This window comes from Aplysia californica, unplaced genomic scaffold (assembly GCF_000002075.1).
Source record: "Aplysia californica isolate F4 #8 unplaced genomic scaffold, AplCal3.0 scaffold00202, whole genome shotgun sequence".
Classification (NCBI taxonomy): Eukaryota; Metazoa; Mollusca; class Gastropoda; order Aplysiida; family Aplysiidae; genus Aplysia; species Aplysia californica.
In genome coordinates, this window is record NW_004797472.1 from 972,089 (window position 1) to 996,001 (window position 23,913).

Genomic DNA, 23,913 nt, shown 5'->3' on the forward strand with positions numbered 1-23,913 from the left:
CAACCCACCAAAAAGACCAAACTGCCCATTACTTGCCGATATCATCCTTGTGGGCAAGCACTGGCCTAGAAAAAGCCTTGCTTTGAATGGATACAAAATTATTTATATGTGCACTGTGTGTGAATTCAAAGGCACTTAACACTTACAGTACCAAAGGCTCATATAGGGGAAAAACCCTCAAGTACCGCACCAGTTAAAAATACCGCCTCCGTGGTAGAATTTTTCTAAATTAAAAAAAACAACCTTGGCAGCCTAAGAAACACGCTTTAAAAACTCACAGACGTTCATCAACCATTCAGCTATCATTTACCTTTTTTGTATTTGCTCCAGAGCAGTGGGTCTGTACATTGTTTAATTATGTTCAGTGTGTCTGGTTGTGTCGGCGACTTCAGTTCCCAGCGGCAGTGAGCACATACTATGGCCTCGCGACAAGTGCGGTACTGTTAGTGTTAAGACAATAGAGGAAACATTTTGCAAACCCCCCCCCACCGAATTAACAAATCCACACCAACAATAAAACGTCTTGCATACTTAACACATCAGTTAATTTGAGCCATGTTTCACCAGACTTCGTTTGGTGTCAGACAAATACACACATGTATTGAGGGCATGGAGAAAATAGAGCCGTTTGTCAACTCTGTCTTGTGAGCTTTTTATCTAGGCAAAGCGTTATCACTGGATGAAATGGTGGTGGGATGGACAGGATCCTGGTAATACAAAACAGTAAGACCCATCAAAACCCCCTAAGCATCACGTGAAGGATTTCGGTCTAGTGGACAACAAAATAAGGTACGTTCTCAACCCACTTATACATTTTGGAAGTCAGACATGATCCTTCAACATGAACTTACTGAACACATTTCTCAAACTCAAGCTGTGAAAGTTTCTGACACTTTGCTGAAGCCGTTCGGCCCTGGCCAAAAGGTTCTACACATCAATGGACCTCGTCAAACACTTGACTTGATTTGAAAGAAGACCAGCTTCACTGACACCTTCAATGCTGCTAAAAACATTCCAGAGGAAGAAACTTAAAATGCTGAAACAACATTCCTCCAAACAGCACCATGATTGACAGCTTCTCTGATTCTAACCGCATGGTGTCCTATTCTGAGAGGAAGTGCGACTGTGGCGTACGCACCAAGCACATAATATATCCATCAACGAGAGCATGATTGGAACAAAGAGTAGGTTCATGTACATACAATATATGCCTAACTAATGAAAGGCACACAAGATTTGGCATCAAGCATTTCCAACTACGTGATACAAAACTTGATGGTTGTGTACAACACAGAGCTGTATGCTGGGAAAGACTTTCATGTTTGTGACCGGCTTTTGTCGACTTTTGGTGTCGTCAAAAACTCAATGAAAGTGTGTAAGTCCTCAAAAAGGGATTTCCTTTGTTCACAGACAACTGCTACACAAAGCCTCAACTGGATAAGTACTTGTTGGATAAAATAACTTTTCTCACACTAGAACGGTGCGCGCAAACTTGAAAGGCTTTCCTAAGGAGCTCACAATACTGATGTTATCACTGGGTACAGCCCAGTACATGTGAAATAACACCATGCTTGCAACTGTAGCCTTCAAGGAGGAAAAAATCACAGCGCAAAAGTATGTCTTTGTTGTCAACTGCTCACCACTCCGTTCCTGATGACAGATCGTCAAAATCAGAAACAATCATCAACTTACAGGTAAGTCTCGATTGTTTCTACAATTATTTCTTATTATAATACAAGAGTTTTGTGGGACAAGTTGACCTGTCGGAGGAAATTATCTGCTAATAAGCTGCTGAAAGAGCTACAAACACGTACTGGGTTAAACATTTTTTTTAATTTGATGATTGGGCACTGCCCTTTTGAACGCATACAAATTAAACCGCCTGATCATATATATCTATCTGGGATCTCATTGTCAAAGAGTGAGGTTTATCAATGACACTGCGGAAACTGTGTACTCATAGATCAACTGATGCTCCCAGTGATAATCTGCAATGTCAGATGGCTCTTCACAGGACCGAGCTCTTGCCTGGCACTGTTGTTGAGGTTGAACTTATTCCACACCTGGGAAACAGACAGGGGGAAACTTAGATTTGAAAGAGTACAAAGAAAAATAAAGTCAGTATATATGTCAGTATATTGTGTCATGGTGAGATGGAATCAGGCACTCGTCAATTTTTCGGCATATGGAGTTTTTAGTATCATCCTAAAGTCTGTTTATTTATCTTTCAATCGATGAAAAAAATACCCAATTATCTTGAACAGAAGTCGAGGTATTTGTGATTGAAGGGAGTACGGGTTGCCTGGCTTCAAAGGTCAAATTAAAGAGAAAACGTGGTCGCCTAAGTTTGGTTATTTCCAAAGTTTGAGAGTCCTTGGAAACTGAAATTTTACCATTTTTTGCCTTTTAATTAACGTTTTCCGTAAAATGCGCACAGAAATGTGTTTAAAAAAATAGTTTTAAAAGTGTTGAGTCAAAAATTCTAAAAATGATAAAATGTGCCAAACCGGTGGTAGAAAATTGCCATTTTCTTCAATTTCATTATTTTAATGAGCGCCTGATTTCACCACAATGCCTCACATACATATATAAAACGAACTTCACCTAGACTTTTACATTGTCACTTCAATTCTGTTTCACCAGATTATCCAGAAACAACCCTGTTAAATTTGCTTCCCTGTGTGTAATAAGCAGACGAAACAAGAGAAACATATTTTACCAATTACCTGAAAAAAATATAAGTCACTGAGTCACTTTGTGTCCTTCAATTAGCAGTCTCATCCCAAACAAAAAACAGGTCTCACAGATAACGGTAATATAACAGCCTTATATTTTACAATTACTTCATCATTATACCATTTGTAAAGACAAAGGCAGAAGAAATGTGATGAAAATATTTCTGAAACCATCCTAAAAAGTCGATGAGTTGACATCAACTTCGGTTAAGAAGATCGTATCAAAGCAAAAAAAAAAAAAGAACCCAGAGCGAAGTGAACAAACAGCCCCCCTCTCCCCAACCCCTGCCCAACAAAAAAAAAAAAAAAAGAATGGATGGGGGATGGGAAAGAGGGAGGGAGGGGTAGAGTGCCCTTTAATACACTCTCTTTTCACAGCTTCATCCAATAGCATAGGTCTATATGTGAGGCAGCATGGTCTTCAGTTTTTATGAACTATCTAGCTATGAAAATAACCAAACTTTGGCGGTCATTTTCTCGCTAATTCCACCTTTGAAACCAGGTGACCCCACCTTCTTCAATCTCAAATATCTTGACTTCAATTCAAAATAAATGGGGGGGGGGGTTCTCACTGATAGCAAGACAACTAAACAAGCTTTAAGGTGATACCAAGAACTCCAAATGCCCACAAATTGACTAGCACTTGATTCCACAGCGCCGTGACCCATATATATATATATATATATATATAGTTGATCAAGTCAGCCAGCTTCTGTCTTGTGTAAACAGCTCTTCATATACCAGGACCCAAAGTGTGATCATAGTAAGTGTCAATAGACCCACTTCTGATTTGAGGTGATGTGATCTGTCAGAATTGGGAATGTGTCTGCACACTTGGTTTTGAGCTAGAAGCCAAATCAAGAGATTGATTGATTTCTGACATAACTTTTCTTTTTCACCTCCAAACTTTAAAAGATCACTGTACTCCACTTATCGGCTTCCTCACTTCTCATTCAAGTACGGTATGATACTTCTAGCACTGACCAAAAATAACTTTTTTTCCTTCTGATTTATCGTTTTTCTATCAGTGGTCAAACAGTGAACCATAGTGGTGGAGCTTCATGAGCCTTTACAGGGGGGGCAAAAATGGTAGTTGCATAAATGGGTAAAATGTGAAAATGGTAGTTGCATCAATGGGTAAAAGGTGAAAATGGGGTAGCTGCATTTAATCATTTAAGGGTAAAAAGTGAAAATGGTAGTAGCATAAATGGGTAAAAAGTTTTCAAGTGCGATAGACGAGCAACATCATTTTAACGAGAACTACTTTACAGCTACCTTCTCAGCCACACACGCCTCGCCTGGACGCACATGCCTCACCTGGACAGGTAACAAAACAAATGTCTGAAAGTAGATTATTACCTTTTCAGACCTCACTGATGCCACTTCTTTCCAGTGTACTTCAGGTCATTTTCCCTCGCAACCGACAGAATCCGATCTATGGGCATACTTTTCCACTTGTCTTTGAGCTGTGTAGAAGATCTCTTACTGTCTATTGCCCTTTTTATTTCGACCCAGTACCCTGAACAAAAGAAGAGAGGGAGACTGTTACAAGGCAAAGGAAAAATGTAATTTTAAATAAAACAGTTCACTGTTCTGTAGTTTGTAAGCTCACAGAGAATCAGATGGAATTGATAATGGCCAAATAATTTCATCAGTCCTAGACTAGGAATAAAAAAAAAAGAATGAAAGAAAAAATTTTTTTTCGAGGATTTTCGGGTCCAAGCGCCCTGGCAGGGGGTTGAAGGGGGATGGCAACGGCGTCCTCCTTACGTTTGAGATTTTTTGGTTTCAGGGCATCCTAAGTATGCCATTTCTGGCTATTCAAGCCTAAATTTAAAATGAAAATAAGTGAGAAAAAAAATATACCTTGCAAAATAAGTGAGAAAAAACATACCTTGCAAAATAAGTGAGAAAAAAACATACCTTGCTTGGGCCTACATAATTTTCTGCTTGTGTTAATCCATATAAATCCAAAGCCATGCTTTCTCCCTTGTACTAATACAGTACATCCACAACAGTAGTACAACAGCTAGATCTATAAAACTTGACTGTTAACGTTCAACTTTTTTTCTGCATGTGTTGGTTTGCACTATAATGGGTAGAATCCTCATAATAGTATAACAGCTAGAATCTAGATTCTAGATATCTAAATAACTTGACAGCTTATATTCAACTTAAATCCTCAACAATATGTACAAATAAACAAGTCTGATGAAAAAATCAAGCTCTCTTCAGAGTTTTCTTTTCTTGGCAGGCCCAAGATCTATTGAACCACAATCGTCATGTCTTCCTCTTGTTTACAGTGCTGGTGCTCTGCTTCTTGTGCTTTAGAAAGTGAAAGTAAAAGACACTGTCTACACTTTCAAGTAAAAGAGCACTTCCTGTTTGGCTTGGCTATTGTTGACTATTAGTAATTACGGAAATTTTTTATTTCGCATTTTTGAAAATAATATTTTAAAAATAATTCTTTATTTGCACGAATTTTCACGGACATTTTTCCATTTGCGTAAGACTGGAAGCACTGGCTTTTTAACGACCTGTCGTGGGAAAAAAAGCTAGGCGCATTTTCACAACCTGTGGAAGACATACTGGCTCTTACCGAAGAGGTCTAAGCAGCTAAAATAGAAAAATTTTTCAGTAATAATGCTGATTTCTCAGATTTCATTATTTTGATGAGCGCCTGATTTTATCACGAAGCCTCACATTGGTAATCCACCAACCTTCTCCAATAGTTAGAGTAGCCAGGATAAACTCGTCTACCTCCTCTTGTGTCCATCTGCCCATTCTTAAGGTTTGATGTGACGGCGGTTTTACCTGTGGGAGAAAATTTAGTTTTAGAAAGAGTTTTACGGAACTTTGCAACACAATAAGGTCAAATAAGAGCCGAAGATTAGAGGTGTTATCAAAGAGCAACAAACATAAAAAAAGAAGGAGGAGAGATCAGGATGATGGATGCTTGATAGGAAAGAAGGAGCAAACCACACCAGATCACCCGCCAACCGTCCACATAGGATTTAAAAAAACGAACCCCCTCCCCCCCCCCCCCCCCTTCCCTGCTACCACATCCGTGTTAACAACACTTCATTTGGTTGCCCAAACTGAGTACAAATGAATCACCCTAGCAATACACATACAATTACATTAAACATACAGACTTTTGCTGAACTGGTACGCCAATATACGAATAGTTAAAGGACAAACTCATCAAAGACAATTTGGATAAGCTTTCTCACGGTCATACATACTTAAAAAAAACAAAGTTATTTACTCACCGCCCTTGCAAAATTGATTAGACTTTGTCTGGGGACTATTTTCTTCAACACGACAGGACGTCTCCGTCTCGCAGTGTCGGAGGAAGACAACTGGTCATCCGATGAGTCACTGGAAGAACGGCCAGATCGAGGTGATGACTCATCGTCAATGGGGGCGCTCCTCTTCCTCTGTGTGCGGTCTACCCCATCTGATGGTCTTGTGGCCCTCTTGGAAGCTTTGAAAGACTTTTGTGTGACGAGTTGTTATGGGAAGAAAAAAAAAAGACAAAACTCAATTTATAGGCTTCACATAAAACAGAATACAACTGCTAACAAAACATCTAGTTTTAGTTTTAGTAAGAGTTTTACGGCCCTTGCAACACAATAAGGTCATATAAGTGCTGAAGATTAGAGGTGTTACAAGCGAGTAACAAACACAAAAACGAAGGAAGGGAGATAGAGAGATAGATTTTTAATAGCAAAGATAGAGCAAACCACACCAGAGCACTCGTCAACCACCCACAAACAAAACATCTCCTGAACACATTAAATGGTGGCTGGATATATATACTGCATAGTCTTCAGTTTGTCTTTGAGTTGTATGCTTCTTCAATATACTTTAAGGCAAATCAAGAAGCAAAAACTTCAACCCTACTTTATGACACTACAGAATCCCAATACCCTTAGTAAGGTAAAGAAGTTTGGTTCTTCGATAATGTCACCTTCCTCATCCCCATATTCCCAGTTATCCTTATTATTAAGAACAATTAGCAAATCTAAGTCAAAAAGAGAAAATAGATGCTTTTTTAAAGTTGTTTTTGTGTTTATGTTTTGCAGGAGCAGGCTTATGTCTGCAAGACTCCCGTACTTATCAATCGTTTGCAATCCCACTAGCAGCAGTAAAGTAACACTAGCAAATTTGGTACTGATAGGCAAATTTATTGTTAGGGATCCATGCTGTGCTTGTGGCAAAATATCCCTACAGAAGAGTTGGACACAGATGATTAGTGGGACATCAATGTAACATCTTATAAGCAACTTGGAATGGTCCATTTTGCCAACTTTTGTGACATCCATGGCACAGCATAAAAGCTAAAAAAATATGCATTTTAGTGACCGCCATGTATGCCATAAGACAACAAAGGAGTTTTCAAAATTTCACCAAAACTATCTGACATCGGCACCTACTTTTCTTATTTTGCAAAGGGATTCCTCTGCCCCTTTTCTCTTTCTTTGTCCATTTAATGTATTTCCAGCATAACCAATCTCAGCAAGGACGTTCTCCACATCACCTCGACTTTCTGGTCTGTTGTGAAATACAAATATAACATACTCATATCATTATTCTTAAGCAACTATTTTTTAACACTTTGACGCCACAAGGCTCATATAGCAAAAACTCTTGTCATCAAAGGCAAAGGCATTTTGGGGAAATTCCAAAGAAACAGGGCGGTAAAAATCGCGAGGCGGCAAAGTGTTAAGAACACCTAAGAAGTAAAAGACATTCCAGAATCTAGGTATAGTGTCAGTTTTACACTTTTGTGTTTCTCTTCAGACAAGTCACTAGTCTCTCAAGCCAAAGCACACGGTCAGAACCCCAGTTCGTACACGGTCAGAACCCCAGTTCCAACAGGTCCAGTTTGTAAAATAACTTTGGTGGGAGTTTTTTCTCCGGTTTCTCACATTCTTCACAACAAAGGAAATGAGACTGAGAACCAATGCTTTGTCTATTTTTTTCCTTTGCAAGTGTTTTATGGCGCTCGCAACTGCACAAGGTCCTATGAGTGAGTGGGACACACCAAACATTTTCAGTTAGTAGGAAATTTTGAAATTTGCTCAGGTGGCCAGCGAAGCCGACTCTTATCGTGAGGGGGTGGGGGCAGAAAGTGGAGATGAAAGCAGACGACAACATTATTAGAGGGCAGGAAAGGACGAGAAAGGAGAAAATTTTAGAGAAGAAAATTTTCCATTGCTAAAAGGATTCGAACCAGGGATCTACTGAATGAGAGGCGAACACCTTAACCTCTTGGCCACGAGATCCCACCTTCTTTGACTAGATATGGATGAAAGTTCTTGGCCTTTTTTTAGGCGAGTGAGACTCAGGGGTCCAGGCACAGGAAAATGTTACACTGGGCTAAGACAGAAAGATTAGTCAGCTGTACAAACTAAAATGTATACTACTCCCTCGACAAAGCTGAACAATCTATGGTCAGTGCAAACAAACGAGAGTACCTTCCAACATGGAGTTTGGGCACCTGAGACGAGTGCAGTGTGTAGTCTAAGTTCTAGAGTGGAATGTAGGCCGCACTACATTAAAGTAAGTAAATAAATAAGTAAGTTTATTCAGTGTTTAAGGCCATTGGCCCACATCATATCGTATAAAACACTCATTTGTTAAATAAAGTTTCCATAATGATAGACTACGGGTGATGCACATATCCCTTATCATGGGTCATGGCACACTTCTGTCACTGGGCCGGGTCAAGCTGTTGGGAGAAATTAACATTTTCCTTTGATGGACAAAATATGGACAATAGAAAATTAAGTGACATTCATCTTCAATTTCATGAGTTACACCTCTCACATAAGGGTGAGTTTGTTAATTTCCACCGATAGAGATTGTTATTTAATGGAAGGCTGAGTTTTTAACAAGGCTATGACTCTTCTGTTCTAATACCGCGGGAGGTGGATGATACACCCAGCTGTTTCTGGAAACGGAGAATTAAAATCATTTACTGTGGAAGGAAAAACACATCTTAACGTACTTGCATACCTAACAAAAGTAAACAAAAGGAGGAGGAGGAGGAGGAGGAGGAGGAGGAGGAGGAGGAGGAGGAGGAGGAGGAAGAGGAGGAAGAGGAGGAGGAGGAGGAGGAGACTCACCTATCATGTGCCAACAACTCTTCTTCTTCTTCACCTGGATTCTCCTTCAATTTTGTTCTCAGTTTGTGCAATGCGGCAATCTGGGAAGCGACATAGCAAGTTTTAAAGAAAAATCAATTGCCACTTGTCATCAAAAGCAACTGGTGAGAAAAATAAATTGCAACTTGTCATCAAAAGCGACTGGTGTACAGAACAAAAATTTAAATAAAAAGGACGTAATTGACACTGGTCACAGAGAGAACTTTTTCTTTTTGTTTTAGTTAGAGTTTTATGGCACTTGCAACACAATAAGGTCAAATTAGTGCCGAAGATTAGAGGTGTTACAAGAGAGTAACAAACATATATAAAAGGAAGAGAGGTAAAGACATAGTTGTTTGATAGGAAAGAAAAAGCAAAGTACACCGGAGCACCCGCCAATCATCCACAAAATGTGAACAAAACTAATGATCTTATGATTAGCAACATAAGACCGAAAAAAAAAATAATGATGTAGATTTATGAATAGTATGATGAACCAGCAAAAGAATAAAACAAAACAAATTAGATTTCGAATAGAAAGGGCTCGGCCTTAAACTGATTGTTCTTCCATCTATGGAGCAGAAGTTAAGGTAAACAGCCCTCTGAGCGACTGAGCAGACTTTTCCTGGAAAGCGCAACGGACCTCCATAGCATAAGAGAGGATGCCACAAAGAAGACCTGAAAAACAACCAGTCTTTTGTTTTCAGTTTAAGTAAGGTTTTACAGCGCTAGCAACTGCATTAGGTCATATGAGGGCCAATGGGTGGATGTCAACAGAGAAGTCTAAACGGGGAATCCGGCTTACTCTGCTCACCTCTCTAGCCTAAAAAGAACAAAGTGTACTTCGACTATCAAGGCCTCCTGTAAATAGCAGTTCATAAGAGAGTGACAAACATTCAAAAGAAGAAAGAAGTACAGGCAAAATGACGACAGTAAGGTTGAGGAAAGAAAAAGCAGCACTTCCATCTATGTTGTTCCGGCAGAGTATGAGCATGACATTGATAAATTAGCTCATTTACAATTCTACTGTGAAAAAGAACATGGCCAGATAGAGAAACAAACAAACCCCTCCCCTCTACCCCAGGTGACCTTTGTAGAGTCAAAAGTCGGTTCACATACCTCAATCAGATACGGAGCATCCAAAGAATGTTCTACATCTTTGACCAGTTGCAGCAGGCTGGCAAGGAGAGGTTGAATTTCAATCTCACTGATAGATCGTGGGTGAGACCTGAGTTTGTTGCAAGTGTTCAGTTTGGCCTGGAATAGAAATCAAAAGTCACAAGATTTATTTAAAATATAAATGTCCAGGGGGAAAAAAAAAAAGGGGTGAGGAGAACAGAAGCAGACATTTCTTTTTATTTAGTTGCAGATGTCGTTCTATGCCTGTTTCTAGCCATTAAAAAAAATCAAGAGTAACAAGATTTATTTAAAAGATAAAAGTCCAAAAACAAACAAATAAAAGGGTCATGAGAACAGAAGCAGAAACTTTGTTTAGTTGCAAATGATGTTCTGAGCCTGTTTCTAGACACAGGGGTCCAGAAAATAATGTACAAATCTGTTGACACAGATAAGAAATTAGTAATACTGATAAAAAGCTAATAAAACATTATTCTTAGACCCCCGCCAATAAAATACTCGCAATCTACAACATTAGTGGATCGCAATGTACACTGACCCTAATAAGAATACCCTTAGAGTAAGACTCATGACACAGTAGTATTTTCTATAGCTTTCTCTTCAGAACGGACATATTTTATCATCAGCAAAACAAAATTCAGGTGACTATTTTTGTCTGTGGCTTTAACCTATAGCTTTAGACATATATATATATATATATGCACCACTTAAAAAAATCAAGAAATACAATGTGAACAAACCAAGACACAAACTACAATTTACAAACAATACAATACTCACAGTCTGTACATCATCCTCCAGATTCCGAAATCTTCTTAAGTTTCTGTGTGCCTCGCTGATCAACTTGCTGAGAAGCTGCTTGGGAGATGCTTCTGTCAAATTTAGCTTGGCAGCCACATGGCAGATCTGAAGCAACAACTCACAGTTAGAAGAGTTTTATCCTGAGCCGACAAAGTAACAACAGAAAAAATTTTCATCATCATCATCTCATCATCACCAACAAGACAATTTCCGTTTTTCTTGTTTCTTTTTTTCTTGAAACATAACAATTTGCACCATGTCAATACATTTTTATGATTATTATAATACATGTATCAACACCAAAATCAAGACATAGGCCAAAAAAAAAAAAACCCAGCAGAAAAATGTATGATTTACTTTAAAAAGACCCATGTCAGAATGACCAGATATATTCAAAAGACCATCAAGGCAAAACTCAAGCTTTCTGAAATGGGAGCAGTAGTAAAATCGAACATGTTGTCAGCAAGCTCATGTCCACTGAAAGCTGAAGTCCTTCTTAACTAGGCAACTGTCTTCACACACATATAAAACAGGTCCTTTTTATCCCATGTCTGCTCCTGATGTTTTCAGACTATTGGGGCATGCAATTGGCTTTAACCCTAAATCACAAGCCCAGTAAAACGCCACTTTCAAAGTACAGTCGAACCTGCCTTAACGACAACCTGTGTAAGATGGAAACCTGTCTTAACGGAATATCCCCACTCCTCCCTCGTTATATTCCTCCTCTTCAATTTCCTGTATAAAACGGAAACCTATTCAACACGGAAACAGAAAGAAAAGGCCGCTCCCTCCCGAGGGTTTTACCTGTCTAAGTCGGAAAATGCTGCGCCCGCTCAGCACTGGATTGAAACAAAACTCGGAAGTTTAGTTCTGCAGGCTATAAACTTAATGCCATGCCGCCAGGCGAGGAATGGGAGTAAGGGTGCACTTTGGAGGTAGATCAAGGACCTTACTGTATAACCTACTTGGGGTAGATGTTACCCCATCTATGTGAGCCCTGAGCGATGCAGATGGCAGGGTGGTGTGGGTGTGAAATCTCACAAGTACCAGTGAAAAAGCGAGCCATCGTAGAAACTTTCCTGGGCAGCCAGAAGTCAGAGGTGTGGAATTAGTTTGACCAATGCCTGCAGCCCTGATCGTACGGCCAGCCGAGAAAAGAGTTCCTCAAATCGTTCTTACATGGCTGTGAGGGGGGGGATTGGTTGACTGTGTTTGTTACACCGACGAGTGAGGTTAAGGGTGGAAGCAAAGCAGATTTTCGAATGTTTCTGCTTTTAATGCAAGCACTGGGGATACTTGGATAAGTAAGACTGATGCATGTCATTATCAGAGAGGATAGCAGTTGAGAAGTGTGAAGTTTTGACCACTGCCTGCCGACCGAACAAGCGACCCTTGATCCCACCGGCAGGGCCTTTTTGAAACCCACCTCCAACTCCCCCCTTAAATCCCCTGTCCAAGATGGAAAATGTTTAAGTTGGAATTTTCTCCGGCTCCCTTGCGATTCCATCTTACACAGGTTCGACTGTTCTTATTTCTTACTCAATGAAAAGCAGCACAATAGTGAATCTACACTAACAGTTTTCCTTTTCGGTCCTTATTGAGCACAAGTGTTTATTATTGCTCAATGAGAGTCTTATAAAAATTTACAAAATCATCCCTTCTTTTTTCATATAATAAGATAAGGGGAACTTTCACTGCTTTAATTGACTTAATTTGGAACGGTGTAAATTTGAAGTGTACAGACCACACATGGAAATTTTATTATTTTTAACAACTCAATCATTACAAAAATGACTTACCACATAATTTGTTTCAAATAAACACACCTCAGCCTCTGACCTCACCGCCTCAGAATTCTCATAAATGTACATTAGACTGCGCAAAATCTCACGAAAGTTCTCCAGCAGATCAGTTTGAGATTCTTGCTCCTCAGACTCCAATCTGATTGCAACGTTACGGGTCAAGGACAGCAGCTCCAGTAGATGGGCCTTGATCTTGTTTCCTGGATACTCAGGATCCACAGACTCGTGCAGCAAACCTGTGAAATTATGTTGCAAAAAAATGAAGTAGTCATTGTGTTATATAACTATAATGCAAAGAAAATGAATTTAGTGAGTTGGCCTCCTTCTGTGTTAAAACATTAAAACTCATTTAGATGTGAGTCATGTGGTAAAATCTGGCGCTCTTCAAAATAATGAAATTGAAGAAAATGGCATTTTTTTTTGTCCATTTGAAAATTTCTATCGAATTTTTGGTCTTTGACTCAACCTCTTCTATGTCCATATAAAAACCCATTTCAGTGTGAATTAAATTGAAAAAAATCGACTAAAGGCACACAAAATGTAAATTGTCTATATCCACGGACTCTGAGGCTTAAATAACCAACTTTGGTGGCCATTTTCTCACTCATTTTATCTCTAAAACCAGGCAACCTCCACCTCATTCAATCGCAAATATCTCGACATGTACTCAAGATAAGATAAATGGGTAATTCTTTCATTGAAAGCAAGGCAAATGAACAAGCTTTAAGACGATACCAATAACTCCACAATCTCAAAAATTGACGAGCACCTGATTCCACATGTGCTTTTTTATTTTTTAAGTACAAAATTCCCATACAAGCATTGAGAAAAAATAATCATTAGTCTCAACTGTATCATATAAGATGCAACTTTTATCAGTCACACTTACGACTTACACCAGGGAAATGTTTCCAAACACAGGCCTGCCAACTTTTGAAAATGCAAAATAGGGAAAATCAGCGTGGCAAGCTGTGTGCCAGGTCTGTCCTGTCACACTTAACTTATTCATATTTATTTTATATAATATATGTAATCTATCATTGGCCTTGTGGTAAAATCTACTAACCAAAGCAGGGTAAATTTTACAGGAGAAGGAAAAAAACTGTTTCATTTCAAAACAACTCCGTCTAACGATGAATCAATGCTTTAAACACCTATAAAAACACTTTACTGAAAAACTGTGGACCTTTTTTCCTTAAAAAATCTATTTTAATGAAACTGTGGATTGGATGTATATGTCGCTCAAATTTTTCCGGATAAAACCGACCACCCTCAATTTTGTGGGTTGGTCGGTTTTATCAGGAAGCTACTGCTGGCTTTGAGAGCAGCCAAGCAGAACTTGCCGATTAACGTATTTGATTTGTTGTTTCAATCGTCATGATCTTTTGTGATACATGTATCCTCATCATCAGATGAAGAATAAGAATAAGAAGAAGATGAGGAGGAAGGTAAGAGGAAAAGGAGGGGGGAAAAGGAGGAGGAGTAGGAGTAAGATGACGTTAGAAGAAGAAGGAAGAGGAAGAGGGCGATTTTATCGCTACCATGCCATTAGCTGTAGTTATTTCAGTGGTAGGGAGTCAATTAGGCAAAAACAGCATTCAAAAGTTGAAAATTTACTACTAGAAGAAGAAGAAGTAGAACACATCAAAGGGTCTGTTAACTACATTTGAAGTAGAAGAACAGGAAATTCAAAGGGTAAGAGAGAGCATAAGGGAGGCGGTGGCCCTGTCGAAGTGCACGCTCCTCTGGGCTCCAAACATTTCGAACGGATAGGCTACCACACACACACACAACAACAACAACAGCAGCAGCAGACTTTTAGTTTTAGAAGTTATGACAGTGTCTGACACGGTACTATTGACACTGGGTGGTCATTCAAATGACGGGAAAATAGTAAAAGAAAAAAAGAAAAGAAAAAGCAGAAAGCCATACAAAATTTCCGCTATTTCAGCATTTTTTGGAGTGTATTATTGTATTAGTTTTTAGTTTTAGTAGAGGTTTTACGGCACTCGCAATTGCATAAGGTCATAATATATGAGTGCCAGAAGATTAGAGGTGTTACAAGAGAGTAACAAACATAAAAAAGAAGAAAGGGAGATAAGAACGACAGATGTTCAATAGGAAAGGAGAAGCAAACCACACCAGAGCACCCGCCAACCACCCACTATTATTGTATTATAATATTGTTGTATTATTATTATACACAAAGGCTTGGTGAGTATAAAAAATACGTCAATTTTCCTCAAGGAGCCTGGCTTGACAACAACTACTTTATTGAGTTTTCATCAATAAAAGAGCATGTCTATTTCACTCTGTGCGCTATGGCTATGTCAAGGCAATACGACAAAAAGTCACCATTGCTTTGAAATACTCTATACCAGTCGCTCAATAGTGCCATGGACTGAATCCAGCTTCATTTGGGTATGTCCCTTGGTGAGGATTTCTGCTCAACTGTGAAGCTAAGCTCTTTAGCCAGCAAGGCCATTGCACTCGCCAGGACGACATAATTTCTGTTTCGGTAGTTGCACCCATCACTGTAGGGGATGGAGGATGAAGTGCTTGAAGTCAGTCGCTTGCAACCTCAGGTAGAGAGTCAGACATGATGAAAACTGTGAGCTCACACCACCTTCATTTTCATCCCAGGCATAACATCTAATGTCTCTGGTGGCAAGATAATTTTAAATCATAAAATTGTGTACAGCCAGTTTTGTTTTATAATAAAAGGCAGAGATGTCTTTAGTGACGGTGCCAGGAGGATTCACTGGATCTCCACACAAAGGACGCACACTTTATAATATCTTATTCTCTGGTTCAGTGCAGCCTCCCTGTCCTTCTTCTTCTCTGCTCGAGTTGCAGCTTTCCTCATTTGATGAGCTGTGTATTCTGTTTCTGTGAGGTGTCCAGATTCGAAGCTGGTGCAAACGTTGCACTGGTCTTTCATGGGTCAAAATTAACCCAAATTGTTTTCCATGAACTTATGGCAGAACACTTGATAGCTCAATGTTTTTTTTCTGCCTGTGCACATTTCTCCATACTTATTTAATGCAGAGCTGATGTGTTTGGGAATGTCATCTGCATAGACGATTTTGTTGTTGACTAGCCAGAGTAATGGGAGGGCATCTTTGCAAGTTTGTCCAAAAATACCTCCATAAGGAACAATTGTCATCCTTGGCTCTCTCATAGTGGGCATGATGTGTTCTTGGGGCACTTTTTTTTTCTCCGGAGAAAGCGCTTTGTATAAACCAGCGGGTCAGGCCTGTACAGTGTGGGATAGTCCAAAACATCGGGATAAAATACGATAGGTGCCGGGTTAGTTTTATTTCTTATGTTTTAAAGACATTTCTAGATAAAATTCAGGACTGTTTTTGAGTGAGCATATATGAAATGGACAATTTGCTATTGATAGAGCCAATTTTTAAAAATTTGGTATTTTGTGGGTTAGTCGGTTAACTCGCTACGCCGACGATATGTCCGAACCACCTAACAGTGTAAAGGACGCACGGCTAATCTGGATATTTTACGTCTCCCTCTCTCTCTCTTCTGGCGCTGTGGCTTCATAAACGGACAGCGATGCCGACAGCACACAGGAACTCAACACTTGCCTGGGGGTCCTTAAAAAGTGCTGAAAGTGGGTTACTGAAATGTCCCAGCAGACGGGTTCTGGCACGATAGCTGGCGGGACATCTCAGGAACACATGGTCCATAGTTTCGTCCTCCTCCTTGCAGGCTCGACAGGATGGATATTGGTTGTCTGCTGGCGCAATTTTGCGGAGATTTAATCTCAGCTTGGGCGATTTTCCACCAGTTCTCATTTGGGAGAGAAGCCGGCGGTCTTGTCGTCTGAGCGAGGCCTCAAGCTGGTGTATGATGGCGGCCGGGCAAACGGCAGTTTGGGTTTCGCCTCTCTCTCTTCCACTTTGCGCGGGTCGATCTTTGGATGACGGCTTTAGCTGTCGAGAAATCGATTGGCGAGTCAATCTGAGTGAGCACTGTTGCTTCTTTGGCGATGCTGTCAACTTCCTCATTCCCAGCCAGTCCAGCGTGGCCTGGAATCCACTGTAAGTGGATGGAACATTCAAAGCGCTGACAGAGGGTGTGCAGATGCTGCCAGGTTGGGTACACCACCTTTTCCGATTGGTTGGTAGGGCCGTATGAGAGGCGCATGACTGCTGACCTTGAACCAGTGTTGACAGGTTGTTGAGGTCCTGGTGTTCCAAGTGGGTCGACGCGTTCTGCAGCTGTCGTCTAGGTTTTGTTTGTTTTTGTAAAGTGTTTTTTTTGTTTTTGTTTTTGTAAAGTGTTTTACGGCGCTCGCAACTGCATAGGTCATATGAGCGCGCGGGACACACCTAATATTTTCAGTTGGTAGGAAATTTTGAATTTTGCCCGGGTGGCGGCCGAAGCCTACTCTTATTGATTTTAGACCACCAAGGGATCTTTAACGTGCGCAACTTGCACACGGGCCCTCCGAGATTTTTCGCCCTTGTCCGAGAAGGCTAGGTGTAGATCTTTCCCACCAGAAGATCAGGGGTGTGGCAGAAAGACAGCAGTAAGGAGGAGCCAAGGAGTAGCAGTAGAAAGGCTGCAGAAAGAGTCAGGAGCCCAGAGGAGGGGGCAAAGGAGGTGCGGGGGTGGGGGCAGAAAGTGGAATTGAAAGCAGACGACAGAACATTGCTACAGAGCAGGAAAGGAGGTGAAAGGAGACAATTTTAGAGAAGAAAATTTTTCGGTCGCTACCCGGATTCGAACCCGGGACCTTTGAATGAGAGGCCAACACCTTAACCTCTAGGCCACGAGAGCCCCCTAAAGTGTTTTACGGCGCTCGCAACTGCATAAGGTCATATAAGCACGCGGGACACACCTAATATTTTCAGTTGGTAGAAAATTTTGAATTTTGCACGGGTGGCGGCTGAAGCCTACTCTTATCGATTTTAGACCACCAAGGGACCTTTAAGGTGTGCAACTTGCACACGGACCCTACGAGATTTTTCACCCTTGTCCGAGAAGGCTAGGTGTAGATCTTTCCTACCAAAAGATCAGGGGTGTGGTAGAAAGACAGCAGTAAGGAGGACCCAAGGAGTAACGGTAGAAAGGCTGCAGAAAGAGTTAGGAGCCCAGAGGAGGGGGCAAAGGAGGTGAGGGGATGGGGGCAGAAAGTGGAAATGAAAACAGACAACAGAACATTGCTAGAGAGCAGGACAGGAGGTGAAAGGAGACAATTTTAGAGAAGAAAATTTTTCGGCCACTACCCGGATTCAAACCCGGGACCTTTGAATGAGAGGCCAACACCTTAACCTCTAGGCCACAAGAGCCCCCCGTCTTGGTTTGTCGGTTGGTAGACTGACATCCCTCGGCAACAGCTGGCGGGAGCACCATCTTGCAGGCTCGTCGTTCGCTCCCGATATTTTAGGTAATACAACACAAGTTCTGGCATCGTTGATTTCATTAAAGTCATTTTCGCGCAAATGGATATTTATAAACCAGGCTCCGAAAATGGGAAATCAAGACTGTTTTCGGAAAGTCTGGAGCAGCGCATCTGATTCGGAAAATTCCCGATAAAATCAGGAAGGTTGGCAGGCCTGCAAACAGGGTGAGAGTGTTTTTAAGCTTGACATACACAATATTTAGGAGGGTAATTAAAGATACTCTTTTATTTTACATTCCCTTTTCTTTACTTTTACTGTTTCTCTCTAAATGACTGCTACTATTGTGCTGATGCGCATCTCATTTAAATAATCCTAAATTACAAGAATATTATAAAGTCGATGATGGCTGGTACTTTTATCAAACCTATGAGAACATGATCTCTAAACTTTAAAAGTACTGCGCAAAGGGTAGCCCATTGAGTGGTATTGAGAGAATTTTTTATTCAACCTATCTGACTAATCAACAGAAAGTTATAATATATGGTGTCACAGGACTTATAAAGATCATGTACGCGTTACAATGTGTGTTTGGATATAGATTCTAGATCTAGATCTAGATCTATATCGTCATCGTGTATCAGGTCAACACATTGCGGCAACAAATTATAATTAACAAACACTTTGGCAACATTTGACAACAACAGCTGACTTACATTGGATCATTGACATGGTTCTCTCGATTTGTTCCCAGTTGCTGGTTTTGTCTTGAGAACCATTTGGATCTACAAGTTTTGCACATGTATGCACAAAATAGTCGAAGTACCATTGTTGTATCATGTCGTTCGTTTCTGAAAAGGCTCTGTCTTCATTTTCCATGTCGCTTGTGCACTTGCTATACTTTTCAAAAGTTAAGTTTCTGAGAGAGTGAGTCTAGCGAGCAAGAATCTAAGTAGCCTAAATATCTAATGTAGGCTACAGCTTAGATTACGATGATTGTACTTACAGTACTGATATAGAATCTAGAAGGCCTAGATCTAGCCTAAAACTGCCTCCAATCGTAACAGAATCTACAACAATAACAATCTTGAAGTTGAAGGCTCCAACAATCCAACATCTTAACCATCAACTTTCAACAATGTTCAAATTTGAAACGATTGTTCTACACAGTTCAAACAATTTGGAGAAGTCAAAGTTACAGATTACAGGCTACATAATGCATTACACATGTATATATATCAAATGCAACGTCGTGTCTGTTACTGTGCTGTAGCCAAGATTACAGAATCTAACTCTTCAGGTGCAAACCGAAAGCTGAAAAACTGAAGAAAAAAAACCATAGACCTATAATTAGGTTAATTATAGGTCTATGAAAAAAACACATAGTAGGTTGCCAGATTTAGATAAACACTAGCGTTTTCAGACCAAATTTTAATAGTTACACATTTTATGATCAAAGAAAGACTTCGGGTAACCTCCTTGGAATAGTAATACATATATAACAATATTATTATGCACTTTAATTGAAAAGGGACATGACCATAGAAAAAGAAAGTACGGACATGGAAAGAAAAATTAGTGAAAAAAAGTAATATAATAATGCTAGTTAAGGTAGAGCAGTGGATAGTGGACAGCGGAGGGATAAGAGAAAAGGCAAAGACGACAGTGTGACAGTCTTATCCGTGAGGAAACTGTTCAAGTTCAAGTAAAGTAGGTTGGCACAAAAAAATACTCCAGAACAATTTTTAAGCAAGAGAGGGGTGAGGTTGAACGTGTGTGGAGAGAGAGAGAGAGAGAGAGAGAGAGAGAGAGAGAGAGAGAGAGAGAGAGAGAGAGAGAGAGAGAGAGAGAGACAAACAGGCATTTAACAATCATGATCGGTGTTTCCCGCTATTTGGCAGAGGTTTCTCAGGATTGCCTGATTGAAACTCTTTAGTGCATAAAACCAGCAAAGAACCCAAGACGGAATATAGAACTTCTTGAATGAATTCAGAGGCAAGGGCCTGCTATACCCAATACTCTCGTTGGAATCAAGACTTCGCTTTTTTGTTGGCTGGATTCAGCCAAACCTTAAGGAGGGGGGGGGGGGGGGGGGGGGGAGGTTTCCCCCCCCCCCTTGGTTTTTGGGGAGACTGTTGTGTTCTCCGCCCTTCCTTTTTTTTTCCCGAAAAATGGGGGTTTGGGGCGCCCCTCTTCCCAGCCCCTTTTTTTTTCAGGGGGCCCAAAGGGGGGGGGTTTGGGCGGCGATTGTGCGCAATCTAAATCCCCCTCCTAGGGTTTATACCCGTACCTTTTATATTTTGTTTTGGGTAACATCGAACCCGCTGTAATATAGATCTAGATTTAGACATCATTACCTGTAAAGGGTTGAGTAGTGAAAAAAACCACAACCCCCCCCCCCCCCCCTCCCCCCATAAAATTTCAGGATCAAATCAGATTTTAAATCCAGCTAGAATCTACCTCGATATTGAAGAAACATTTCAGTTTTCAAAAAGCAGAATAATTTCCAGGAAAATTATGTCCTGTAGCCAACTGTAGCAAAAGCAAAACAACGACGGGTTACGGAGTTCTGAGTTCTGACCAAGTCTCCTGTCCCCGGACTCATTATTGTTGGTTGCTTCCCTTTGGCTAAACATCTCAGCAAAAAATATAACAGTTATAATATTTGTTTCCCTTTGACCATAGGTGAGAAATAGTTCGCGATGGCGAGCGTCAAAAGTGTTTTATCATTCATAAGTCGTTTTGTTCTTTTTATATACTTTCTTTCTTTCTTTCTTTCTTTTTTTTTTTAAAGTAAGGTTTTACGGCGTTCGCAACTATAAGGTCATATGAGCGCCAAGGGGTGGATGTCAACTGTCAACAGAGTCCAAACAGGGAATCAGGCTTACTCTGCTCACCTCTCTTGCCTCAACAGCACAAAGTCTGCCTCGACAATCAAGACACCCCGGAAATAGCAGTTCACAAGAGAGTGACAAATATTCAAAAGAAAGAGAAAAAAATGACGATAGTAAGGATGAATAAATAAAAAAGCAGCAGTTCCTCCTGTGTTGTTTCGGCACAGTATAAGCCTGACATTGATACATCAGCCCATTTACTATTATACTGTGCATAAGAACATGTTAATCCTTTGGGAATGGCCTAAAGACACTTCAGTCAGTAGCACTGCCCTGGGTGTGAGTGTGTGTGTGTGTGGGGGGGGGGGGGGGTGTGGAGGGAGTGGCACAGTACAATAAATGTTTTATTCAATATGCTCAGTCAGCGCAATGTTGAAATGTTCGAGAGATAGGCATAGGATACACATACCAGGTGATCAGAAAAAAGCCGATAAAACCTGTTATGAATTTAGGTACAATCACCAAAGTTTTGCAGAAACGGGGTACATCCATCCGGATTTATCCTGAGTTAATGACAACAAAATATTAAAGCCACAAAATTGCAATATATAAAATCTTTTAGATACCCCCAATTTCGAGTAAAGCGCATTCGGACAGGCTAAGTGAAAATGACAATCAGGCGTTGACACTGAATGTGGGAAATCTCTTTCGTGCCATCCGTCCGTTATGGTTTCTCTCAAGTCTTGGATTTTCCCTACACCTTGTCCTTCTAGCACATCAAACATTGAAAATCCAGTGGATTCAGGCTTCATAAATCTTGTTCCTTTTTCTTGCCTTCAGTGTAAAAATTACCCATTTATCTTCAATGGAAGTCGAGATAAGTCGAATTGAAGCAGGTGAGGTCACTTGGTTTCAGAAGTAAAATTAGAGAGTAAATGGCCGCCAAAGTTTGCCGATTTCCAAAGCTTGAGAGTCCTTGGAAACTGTAAATATACGTGGTTGTGTTTTAAATTTAATCAACAATTTTCAGTAAAAAGTAAAAAGCCGCACAGCAATGGACATTATAGTAGCCTTAAACAGCCGTATGCACTGCTCACAGCCAAACGCTCCGTATCCCGGACTCTAGCATGGATATCACCAGGAGAGAATGCATCGCTGTTTCTGGCTCTTCCTCTTTACAGCTTTTCTGACGTTGAGCCAAATAATAGAAATTCCATAAAAATTGCCAAATGGGAAGAAAAATGTCGTTTTCTTCTATTTCATTATTTTGACTAGGCCTGATTACACCACGATGCTTCACAAATAGTTTCAAGCTTCTTCAAAATGTTGATAGAATGACGAGGATTCGGCCAGACTTCACTGAATCATGGACCACCGTAACCTTTTCAAGAGTTGGTGTTCAGTTGGTTGTTTTTTTATAGGCTGTCTACACTGTGTTACTTGGGGCTTAGATTTTGAGTTCTGTTCTTCGATGGATCTAAACTTTTCAAAATTTGCAGCCCATTTCAAAATGAACCTTTGCTTGGAACATTATGTTGTTACAGATATCTATCCCGTATTCCCAAGCAAATAATAAACATGTAAATTTGGGAGATTTCGTTTGCAGATACCGGTACATCTTCACTGCAAAACCATTATGTAGTGGGGTTAACTGTTTTATCATCTTTCCGTTGTGCAATAGCAATAAACTTTTTAAAAAAAATTAACCAGGATGGGCGTTCTAGTTTTTACCTTAATTGCACCCGAAAGTTATTAACAATTTTTTTAACAAATGTTTTTTTCTGGTCTGGTGGTTCTTCTATTTTCTTGATTTCTCAAATTGGGACTGAATTTTCGCTCATGTGTCTGTACATGTATGAGCTTGACTGGGCTGCTCCAAGGGGTAGAACTGTTTACATCACCGCGATAATGAACTTTCCAAATAGACCGTTTTGTGCTCACTCAGACATGCTGGTTGTCAACTGCAGGAATTTTGACCACTGACGAGGAAGGTTTACAGCTGCCATTCATACGTGTAGTAGAATCACGGCGTCGGTGGCCGAGTGGTTAGGCTCTCAGACTCGTTAAACCGTAAGGTCGTGGGTTTGAATCTCGTCAGGACCCAACGTTGTGTCCTTGAGAAAGGCACTTTACACAAATTTTCCTCACTTCACCCAAGTGGGAATGGGTACCCAGCTATAGACAGTGAAAGATCTTGTCAGTTTGTTAGTGTTTGAGCCCTTAATCTGCTGCTTGCACTGTATGCTTCCCGGGAAGCTGGGAATGTTTCTGAGTTTTCTATGGTCTGCTGGGGTAATAACGTAGTGTACAGCGCATATAGAGTTTGCTGTTGGTTAGGGTATGCGCTATACAAACACTATTTATTATTATTATTATTATTATTATTTATTATTATTATTATCCGAACCCTCGACTCCACTCAATCTCCTGCCGCCTTCTTTTTACCCATTTCTCCTCTTGTTCATACCAATCTCCCTCCTCTTTCATTTGTTCATACCAGTCCTCCTCTTCCCGGCTGGCATCCAACCAATTCTTCTTTATATTATTCCTCCTCCCACTTCCCTCCTTTTCTTTCTGTAGATTTCTATTCTCATACCCTTCCCCCCTCGTTTCCTGCTCCTCCTCCTTCTCCTCCTCCCCCTCACCCTTCTCCTCCTCTTCCTTCTCTTCACCCTCCTCCGTTTGCCAAGCTAAGCCAAAGACAACACTGGACACAATATCATTTTGGGATATTTATTTCTAATATTGTATACTCGTTCATACAGAAACGATCAGATAGGTCCGTCGCAAGGCTTCGCCATATACGATCAGATGTTTATTACTATCAGTATCACAAAGTAAGGAAAAAAGATAACACAGGCATCAAAACGAAAATATTTCTGATACAAAAACTGTTGTAAACATTTAAGTTCATTTTCACATTTGTTCCAAAGGAAGAAACATAAGGACTTCATGAAAACATAACAATTATTGACTACAATCAAGCAGAAATTATGAATATTTTAAGAAAGCGCAGAAACGATAGATACGGGTCTCATACCAAACCGTAGTACACAGTAAAAGACAGGAAATTTCACAACATAAAGAAA

At 40.3% G+C, this 23,913-nt stretch overlaps 1 protein-coding gene across 1 annotated transcript; it reads right to left on the reverse strand.

Annotated features, from left to right (window-relative positions):
• Window positions 1–339: 339 nt before the first annotated feature.
• LOC101855645 lies at window positions 340–19,307 on the reverse strand. Its single transcript, XM_005099112.3, has 10 exons — window positions 18,707–19,307; window positions 12,625–12,863; window positions 10,805–10,930; window positions 10,007–10,144; window positions 8,870–8,949; window positions 7,175–7,292; window positions 6,008–6,232; window positions 5,456–5,549; window positions 4,095–4,254; window positions 340–2,063 (listed from the first exon to the last, which is right to left on the reverse strand). The coding sequence occupies exons 1-9, from the start codon at window positions 18,867–18,869 to the stop codon at window positions 4,106–4,108; spliced, it is 1,332 nt and encodes a 443-aa protein (XP_005099169.1). The 5' UTR covers window positions 18,870–19,307; the 3' UTR covers window positions 340–2,063; window positions 4,095–4,105.
• Window positions 19,308–23,913: the final 4,606 nt, after the last annotated feature.

Coding starts and splice junctions, on each gene's coding strand:
- LOC101855645 (XM_005099112.3), bottom strand. CDS start 18,869: ATGGAAAATGAAGACAGAGCCTTTTCAGAAACGAACGACATGATACAA. Junction 10,145..10,804: donor TGGAGGATGATGTACAGACT/GTGAGTATTGTA, acceptor TTTCTATTCCAG/GCCAAACTGAACACTTGCAA. Junction 5,550..6,007: donor TAATCAATTTTGCAAGGGCG/GTGAGTAAATAA, acceptor TTTCTCCCACAG/GTAAAACCGCCGTCACATCA.